Source organism: Xyrauchen texanus, chromosome 39 (assembly GCF_025860055.1).
Source record: "Xyrauchen texanus isolate HMW12.3.18 chromosome 39, RBS_HiC_50CHRs, whole genome shotgun sequence".
Taxonomy (NCBI): Eukaryota; Metazoa; Chordata; class Actinopteri; order Cypriniformes; family Catostomidae; genus Xyrauchen; species Xyrauchen texanus.
Window position 1 is genome coordinate 22,220,658 of NC_068314.1, and position 9,873 is coordinate 22,230,530.

General features: G+C 35.3%; 2 protein-coding genes across 2 annotated transcripts; both read right to left on the reverse strand.

Annotated features, from left to right (window-relative positions):
• Positions 1 to 56: 56 nt before the first annotated feature.
• LOC127632765 (transcription factor BTF3 homolog 4) lies at positions 57 to 4,844 on the reverse strand. The gene is made up of 6 exons (XM_052111524.1): positions 4,795 to 4,844; positions 2,238 to 2,299; positions 1,931 to 2,044; positions 1,631 to 1,832; positions 1,484 to 1,543; positions 57 to 1,389 (listed from the first exon to the last, which is right to left on the reverse strand). The coding sequence occupies exons 2-6, from the start codon at positions 2,289 to 2,291 to the stop codon at positions 1,343 to 1,345; spliced, it is 477 nt and encodes a 158-aa protein (XP_051967484.1). The 5' UTR covers positions 2,292 to 2,299; positions 4,795 to 4,844; the 3' UTR covers positions 57 to 1,342.
• A 1,568-nt stretch (positions 4,845 to 6,412) lies between these two features.
• LOC127633078 (prostaglandin F2-alpha receptor-like) lies at positions 6,413 to 9,240 on the reverse strand. The gene is made up of 2 exons (XM_052111956.1): positions 8,434 to 9,240; positions 6,413 to 6,736 (listed from the first exon to the last, which is right to left on the reverse strand). Exons 1-2 carry the CDS (start codon positions 9,238 to 9,240, stop codon positions 6,413 to 6,415), a joined length of 1,131 nt encoding a protein of 376 aa, XP_051967916.1.
• Positions 9,241 to 9,873: the final 633 nt, after the last annotated feature.

Below are 9,873 nucleotides of genomic sequence, written 5' to 3' on the forward strand. Positions count from 1 at the left end.
AAAAAAAAAAAAAAAAAAAAAAATAAAAAAAAAGTAAATATCACTTGAGCAGATAATTTTTATTGAGTGTAATTCCCAATAAAGCTGTTTTTTTTTGACAAACTATTAAAAAAAATTGAAAATATTAGTTGTGTATTTACGATACGTTATCTATGAAATTGGCCATAGCAAGACAAAGGAATCATTTTATTTCAAAATTTAAAAAATGTCACAAAAATGTCATTTTTTTGTTCTCACCATCATTTCCACCTTGTAATATATTAAACACCGTACAGAATTTGAGATGAGGTGGAAATTTTCATGAAAAAAAAATAATAAAAATTCAACACCATACATTATTTCCTGTGGTGCATGCGCATACTTTTGGAAATTTTTTAAATACAAATTAACTAGAGTGTGAAAAATGTCCAGCACTTTCTAGAAGTGCACAATAATGGAGAGTACTTTTGAAGAAACACCCAGCATATGTAAATCAATTTTGTGCACATAAGCGAATAAAATGAATACAAATGCTGGGATCGGATTGTTTTAGCATATGTAGTGGTTATCCAAGTAACGTTTCCACCAAAATGTCAGTTAATAAAGTTATTACCACAATAAACTACAATAAACCTGTGGTAACATGGCATTTCCCACCACTACATAAAGAAAAAAGTATATAGTGTATGTAATAATAGCATACTGCATGTATAAAACTTCCAGTTTTTCATGATTACAGGACTTTTAATAATAATTTTGTTGCGATTGCATTCACGAAAACGTATCTAGTCAATTAAATAATTTAGAGCTGATCATAACTAACTGCATATTAACTACAGACTTTTTCAGACCTGGAAATTAAACCTTTTAAATGAATGTACTTTTTAAATGCATATTTACTTATTATTGCTTTACAGTAATAACAGTTATTTTTTATTAAAGTTTATTATAAATATTTTAAGGGAAAGCCCATTTTAGTCTTAGGGGACGATTATGTAGACTAATTAGGATTGTGCTGACCTTATGACAAATCCCTTCAAACTTTTTTAGTAAACCAAAGAACCACATAGAAAAGTTTTATTTATCTTTAATTAACAGGAAATAATAATTAAGACTATTTTTCATAGCCACAGCAGTCAAATGATCAACTAGCATTTTGGTTTAGACTTATACCCATTAAGCTTGTAACCATCCGTCTTTCTGTATAAGTGCAGGAGAATGGTCTGGAAAGGATCTGGACAGCCAATTCATGATATAAAATTTTATGGTTTGCTGGATAGTGTTGAAATGATATGTCTGTCACTCTAGTTTAAAAATACTGCAAGTGTCTTCATCCTGAACTGAACTACTGAAGGTCCAATGATCAGTTCGCCTCATTCTTTGATGCCTCGTCAAAGTTCTCTACAAGATCTGTGCAAATATAAAATGACTTAACACTCATCCAGAATTAACATATAATTTTATGTTCATTAACAAAAGAAAAGAGGAACATCAAATTTTATACCTGGCACATCGTCATCTTCTTCATCAATATCTTCGGCTTTTGGAGCTTTGTTGTCAAGAACTTGAAATATAACAAGGAAAAACAAACATGTAAATGTTTATGCCTCTCCAATAAATTCCCCCATATTAAAACCACCTCTTTACTCACCTTGTCTGGGGAACTGCTCAGCGAGTTTGCGCAGACTCGTGAGACTGTCCGCACCGAGTTGACTAAGGATTCCTGGAAGCATTTCTGTAAGCTGCTTGGTCTCTGCGTGGCCTGTGATGGCAAAGGTATTGGCAGAGAGAGACGCCTGCACTTTGGGGTTATTGAAGTGAATGACTGTGCCATCATCTTTAATCATATTCACCTGTGAGGTAAAAAGATCAAATTCACAATGCCTTCTCAAACAGGACAGAGGGAGACCCAAAAAAAAAAAAAAAAAGAGTGAAGAGCTAATTAATCTACCTCTTCAATGCCAGCTATGTTATTAACTGCAAGTTTCTTTAATGAACTCTGGAGTTTCTTGTCATCAGCTGTTGCTGTTCTGTGCACCACCTTCTTCTTTCTACGTGCTGTGCCCTATTGAAAGCAAAATCAAAACAGAGCAAATAAGACAGAAAATATGAATAAATAAACATCTTATATCAATGACATTGTAGAGTTCAATCAACAGATCATGGATAATATTGTCTGGTCCAACATGATCGTCAAAATATTTGTGGTTACAAAAAAGAATAAGATTGCTTTTTAAAATGAAATGTACAGCACTTACCTTGCCCCCTATTCGGACCTGGGCTTGAAGTTTAGCTAATTTCTCTTGGTTCATTTTGACTTCTGAAACGATGACAAGCAAAAACTTTATTTTTCACCAGGGGAATTATCATCATTGCATGACTGGTTATATGGTTATGGTATTACCATCTATTGTTTGCTTACAGCATTCAGTTTGAATGATAATTTAATATATGCATGCATACATACACTCTTTAGTGCATAAGTTTGCATTCGCTTTGCAGAATCTGCAAGATGTTTATAATTAATAAAAATAAGAAAGGATCATAAAATTGCATTTTGTTTATTTAGTACTGCCCTGATTAAGCTATTTAATTTAACAGATATGCACATATAATCCACAAGACAATTACTACGTGTGTGTGTGTTTGTATTTATACAGAGGGCTGTGAATCGATTAAAAATGTTAATCTAATTAATTACATGGTGTCCCGATTAATTAATCACAATTAATCGCATATACAAATATTTGGTGAGAAAGCCCCTCATATGATAATAATTCGATATATAATGATGAAAACATTATACATAGTTATCTTTAAATATTAAACAATTATATAAATAGAATATATAATTGTTAAATAATATATATATATATATAAAATATTCAGATAATTAAAATGCATTACATTCTTGTGGCAGAGGAGTTAATCATTGATAAGACAATACAAAAAGCGGCTTTAGAATACAATGTATTGTTTACTACCATATTATTGATCATAAGTCAATCACTGGCATACAGTTCACAGCAATCCATTTCACAAGTGAATTTGTCAATCAGTTGGAGATTTATTATGAGGGCTGGTTTAAGGACCCATCAATTTACACCTGCGTCAGACATGCTTGTGTAGCGTCTCGGGTGCGTCGCATCATTAACACAACATTTTTTGGTCACTGTCAAGTTAAATATAGTTTAATACTCAATCTTTAAACACATCTTGAGATCACTTAGTTCGGATTTGCACTCCAAGTGTTTTGAACGCAAGAACGTAACGTGTTGTTGCTGCTGAAGGTTGCTTTCCTCACTGTATAAACTGTGCATTTTCACACAGCTGAAGTTTCACTTACTGCCCTCTGGAGTAAACAGGTGGTACTACAAGCTTGCATTTCTCAGGAATCTTCCTTATACGGGGGCATGCGATTAATTGCGTTAATGTTTTATCAAATTAATCGCACTGAATTAACGCGTTAAATCGACAGCCCTAATTTATACATGAGACTGCTCTTACAAAGGGCAATTTCTTTCTGATGCAATATTTCAGAGCTGGGTATAAGTAGAAGACCTCATAGTTACTTTAGAAATGTACTCAACATTTATTTGCATCCAGTAATTTTTTCCTTATTCAAAAAGTTTGACTCCTTAAGAAATTAATTGTAATTTCAAAACACATGTATAAAATCATGAGCACTGACATGAGATGAAGACTCATTTCAGTAACCTTATAAAAGCTTTCTACATGAAGAGGGTCCCATCATGAGGGCTGCCATGTTTGGATCACATGACAAACCGAATACTTACTGCTTAATCTTAGCTACCACCCTGTTTTTTTTAGAAACTTCACATCACAAATGGATTGAATTAATCATGACTGACTGTGAATAGTTTGGCATTTTTAACTGATAGCTATTGCATTTCAATACGCTGCTAGGTGTCACTGTAAGTCCAAGGTTACATGGACAAAAATCTAATGAGCACAGCTTTCAAGTATGGCTTGGTTCATTGCACACAAATTAATATTGGAGATGTCAACGAAAACAAGTAAAATAAAATTTCTACAATGGCACCAGTAAATAAACTATTGCGTTTGAATGATGCTGCATTCACTCCACAAGGTGTCAGTGTAAGTAAAAGACAACATACAAAACAAAACAAGATTCTTAATTACTATATTTTACTATTCAGGCATGTAAATCACAATTTGAAAATCCCCTAATACCTTAAAAGTTTTAAAAACAATATAATTTATCCATCTAAAAGAATTACATATAAATATGACTTGCACATTGATACAGAATGGTACAAATATTACACGACAAAGCAACGACACATAAATCTTCACATTTTAACCAACTACACCAGAACAATCTACTGAGTTGAGCTGAGTATCAGTGCAGCCCAGCGGGTTTATTACTGCTGATGCGCCTATCAGTAGGCTACAAAGCCTCAACATCACAGAAAAAGTGATGAAATACAAAGATAGAGAAATATAAGTTTGCAGTGATGTCCTTCACAGCGCCCTGGCTTCATAGCTGGTGCATTGAAAAGAATAAGCCGTCTCTCCCTCACATACATAGCATCACATGTCGTGGTGTGCTGGGGGAATAAAGCAAATCCTGACAGTGCATAATCTGCGTGAGTGTGAATGCGGCGTCCGCTGTAGAGATCAGCTAACATCACAGCGACCATAACAGCGCACACAACTCAAAATCTCATAAAAACACGACACAATAAAACTACAGCAGATATGAAGAGTACATCTTAGTCATCGTGGTTCAAGTAAATTTGAACTAAACACGAAACGATATTCATTACTGACCTGATAAACACAGCTGCACAGAGAAACATGCGTTGAATGGACAAGGCGGAAGTGGTCAGACTAAAAACGTCACGTTGGTTTTGTTGTTCTTATGGCGCATAACTGTGATGCTTCCCCCAAGCGGTTCGGCCTTAAATATTCGAAAGGTACAGCTACGCGTCAAACATTATAGATGGTAAGCTTAGTTCGTTTTCTTAAATAAGTAAATATAAATATCTTGATTTAAAAGTATAAATAAAAAAAAAGCTTCCATTTGGTGCTGTTGATCTTAAACTCATTTTATTACTTATTTATAGCCAAATAATCAAGATTTCTCTGAGTAGGCTACAAGCAAAAACATTTGCGGCTAAAAGACAAATAAAAGCTCAGTATTCTCTCTAGAAACTTCTCAATGTTAGTGACTCAACTTTATGAAAACTTTTAGAAAAACACTGAAAAGTTAATCCTTCATAACATCTTAAAACTTAAAAAATCAATACAAGTTGAAAAATGTATTACACTTCCTAGTACTTGTACTTGACTCATGCGCAGAGCACAAGGAAGTGTAATCAAGCTTGAAATCATGATCGCCAAGGAGATAAAAATGTATGGTGAAAAAGGAGTTATATTTTGCTGTGTTCTCAGTCAAAACCGGTCGGATTGCTTTAAAATGAGTCTTATAGATTACTTTCATGATGCCTTAACATGCTTTTTGGAGCTTCAAAGCTTTAGTCATCATTCATTTGCATTGTATGGACCTACAGAGCTGAAATATTCTTCTAAAATATGATTTGTGTTCTGCTGAAGAAAGAAAGTCATACACATCGGAGATGGCTTGAGGATAAGTTAATGAGAGAATTTTCATATTTGGGTGAACTATCCCTTTAAGCTGTTATAGGTTGTTTTTTTTCAAGCAGGGGAAATTTGTTTATTTATTTATTTCCATTTTAAAATGGCCAACTATGTTAAAAACCATAGGTACTGTATGTTAAAATGCATGCATTATGAGATTAAGTCAAATATATTAACAATGATATGTAACACCTTAGACAAAAATGTCAATATGCAACATTTATGACCTTTATGAAGACATTATGTCACAAGGTCAGTAGTGCTAAGACCGTGTAAGAAAAAAAATAAAAACAGCTGCAGCAAACAACAAAAATTCATCTTAAAAACTGATCCATGAATTCACTGTGAGTGTTTAAGTAAGCATTTCAGGACACACAAGACAGTAATTATATATACAGTAAACTGTAAATGAGAGGCAATGGAACCAGCACTTAACATAACATATATTTTTGAAACATTTAACCATGACCATTTTTTTATTTTGTTGATAACCAGATTTTTTCTTTTTTAATGAAGTCTCAAAAGCAACATAGCTTTCCTCAAAAGCCTAAAGAAGATAATTTTGTTCTCCCCTCATTTAAACAAATGTCTTGGGTTGATTTAGACTTCACTGTGCAAAAGACAAAATGCAGTAAGCTCCTTTTCTCCACTAATGAGAACCCCTCACATAAGACTGTGACTGAACTTCTCAGAACTTCTCTAGGTCTTAGAATGGACATCTGAAACAGTCTTATCCCCTTATTATCCTCATATCCTTTAATCAAGGTCTCATATCTCTCATTGAGGCTCAAGGTAGGTGAGCTGATTGGATGGCTGTATCTGGTAAGAAAGGCCCATCCAGGCAGATTAGGTCTGGTCTACTGATCACTGAGCTACTGGCCTCTATGGAACTACCCAGAGTGCTGCCCTGCCACCCGAATGTGGGTTTGGGATGAGTATTGCAAAGTCTCAGTGCCACCTGTAAAAGCCTCTTCAACACAGCTTTCCGAAGTAGAATGTAGACCCACGGGTCGAGAATCTGGTTCCATGTTGCCATGCGCACAACCAGCAGCATATGGGTGTATGTCTGATCCTCATCATGATCCTGTAGGCTTAAGATGATGCTTGTTATCTGTGGACCAAACCAAACCACACAGTGCATGAAGCATCTCACGCTAAATTTATACATCTATATGCTTAGACCTGAGCAGAAAGCAATATTGGTGAGATAATGAAGAATTGTTTTTCACTGTGTAGATTTTTGTCTACAATTTATTAAAAATAATGCTAATTAATGTATTTGAATTAAAGAAAAAGTTCTCCCAAAGCAGCTCTTTTCAATATAATGACATAGTGACCATGGCTGTCAAGCACCATAAAAGTAGTTTATACAACTTGTCTCCTATTTTTCAAATCTTCTGAAGCCTCCTGATAGATTTGTGAGTAACAGACAGAAACTTAAGTTGTTATTCGATGATAATTTTCTTCAGCTGAAACTCTGAAATGTTATTTGTGTTTAGATTACAAAATGGTACGTCCAAGCATCATGCAGATTTGATGTCAATGATGCACACTATTGGTTCTTGTGTGTGTCGTTGAGAGGGATAATGAGATTTGAGAGCTTCAGTGGAGGTGAGGATTTCCAGTGAATAACAACATAAATATCTCTATGTTCTCTAAATTCTGTTCTAAATATCTGTCATATCAACTATTTTTTTTTTTTTTACCATTTTGGAGGTTGGCAACTGCATGTGTTCACTATAAACTGTTGTGTAGAAAACAGCTGCAAGAAGATACTTCAAATCTTTCCTTTCATGTTCCATGGAAAAATGACAGTAATGTGTTTGGAAAGTCATGATGTTGAGTAAAATAATAATTTATCATTTGACAAGATGAAACAAGTACTTTAAAGGAATGGTTACCCAAAAATGAAAATTCTCATCATTAATTCACACACATGCCATTCCAAATGTGTATAATTTCCTTTCTTCTGCAGAACACAATTAAAGAGTTTTAGAAGAATATCTCAGCTCATTAAGTCCATACAATGCAAGTGACTGATGACCAAAACTTTGAAGCTCCAAAAAGCATGTAAAGGCAGATAAAAATCATTTATCACTTAATGTCATACAAAGTCCAGTAAACATAAAAAAAAAAAACATAAATCAATATTCAGTGTGACCACCTTTCCCTTCAAAGCAGCACCAATTCTCCTACACCTGGACACAGTTTTCTTGGTTGTTGGCGGATAGGATGTACCAAGCTTCTTGGAGAATTTATCACGGTTCTTTTATCTATTTAGGCTGTCTCAATTGCTTCTGTCTCTTTATGTAAACTCAGACTGACAGGATGTTCAGTAGGGGGTCTGTGGGGGCCATGACATCTGTTGCACAGCGCACTGTTCTTCTATTCTAATCTTTTCTATTTGTAAAAAGAAATGTTTTTGATAACATTTATATTTTCTATTGACACACTAAAGTAGCAGATAAAATAACCATCTTAATACAAATGCTTTTGTGAAATATCTTATGTGCCTAAGACTTTTGCACAGTACTTATATACATATACAGTACTGTGCAAAAATTGCGTAGGTCCATACAATGCAAGTGAATGGTGAAAATTTTGAAGCTCCAAAAAGCACATTCCCTTGCACAATCTGTATATAACAGATTTGTACTTGTACATGCATATATATAACGCAATGAAATTCATACACATCTGGGGTGGTATGAGGATGAGTAAATGATGAGCAAATGTTACAGTTTTGGTGAGCTATTCCTTTAAGAATACTCTATTAGCCAGTGTTAGAAATGATAAATTTTTTCTCACCAGAATAGGGCCCCAACACACACAGGAAACCAACATAATTGCCAAAAGCTGGCAGATCATTTCAGAATGGTGTGATGTGTTTCGGCCATGGCAATGTTGATCTCGGTCAGGCTTTACCTGACACTGCAGGAGAGTGAGACAAGTAACAGTATTACAAACTAGTGACACCAGTAGTGCAAGCAAGCCCAGGACAGAAAATAATATCGGGAGAAGCACATCCACCCAGTCACGTGGCCCATGCAGGCGGAAGAAGCACCAGCTACGGGAACGCTGCACCTGGTATGGCCGCTGAAACAGTATGGGCAGTAGAGCCACCAGCAGACCCAGGAGCCAAGTCAGAACCAGCAGCCTCTTGACACGATGGGACCCCAGAGCTGTGGTGTGGAAAAGAGGATGGGTCACTCCAATGCAGCGTTCCACTGCCATCAAGCTCCCGAGCAGCAGAGGACTCAAGCCAAAGAAAGCCATACAAACACCAAAAAAGTCACATAGAGACTTGTGGGGGTCAAATCTTTCGCAGTCTTTCTGGAAGGCATAAACATAGAGAGCCAAAGAGCCATTGATCAGATGTCCGAAGAAATCAGTCACCACCAGACCTCCAGCGGAGAGGAGAAAGGCTGCTTTAGACTTGATTCTGAACCTGCGGTAGGCTTTGATTAGGATGAGTAGGGCCAGAGTGTTGCAAATGATGCCTACTGACATTGAGATGGCAGTTGAGGTCACAGACACTTCCCTTTTGGTACAGTTCCCATTACACACATAGCTCGACGCCAAGCATCCAACATTTGCTGACCCATTGTAAGTCATGATTTGCACTGCAAATAAACAAAAACATTAGTGACATCTTTTAAGTAGCACAAAATTAAATCAAAATGTTATATTTCTTTGTTCAAAAATGACTGAAAAAAACTAGTCCTATGAAATATTTGTATGGCATTTATATACACATTAAATTAGCAACACTTTAGAGACCCAGAGTGTAATGAGTTAAAATCTCTGTTTTGTTCCTAGTGTAACCAAAAAAAAAAAACTTTCAAAAAGAACAAACCTATACAAGATCTGTCTGTAAATTGCATAGACACAATGTTCTGCAAGACATATTTTTGGACTTGCATAATTAATTTCGTTTTATTAAATGCATGAAATATGATTATAACGTTTACAATTTATTAAATATGTAACTGTCCGATTGTCACTAAACATACTCAGGTTAATCATTTCTTTACAGACAATTCATTCAAAATTGTACTCACCCGAATCAATTATCAGTGAAGTTTCAGATTCATTCGTTCCTCCGGCGGAAATACCGGTTGAAATGCACTGGGACATGCGGCGTTGCGATGTTAAATCAACAGTCTGTGATGCACACACTATGAATTCACCATAGTAAACTGGCCATCAGGTTCCCAATCACGTATCAGTAATGATGTGGTTTGTTTA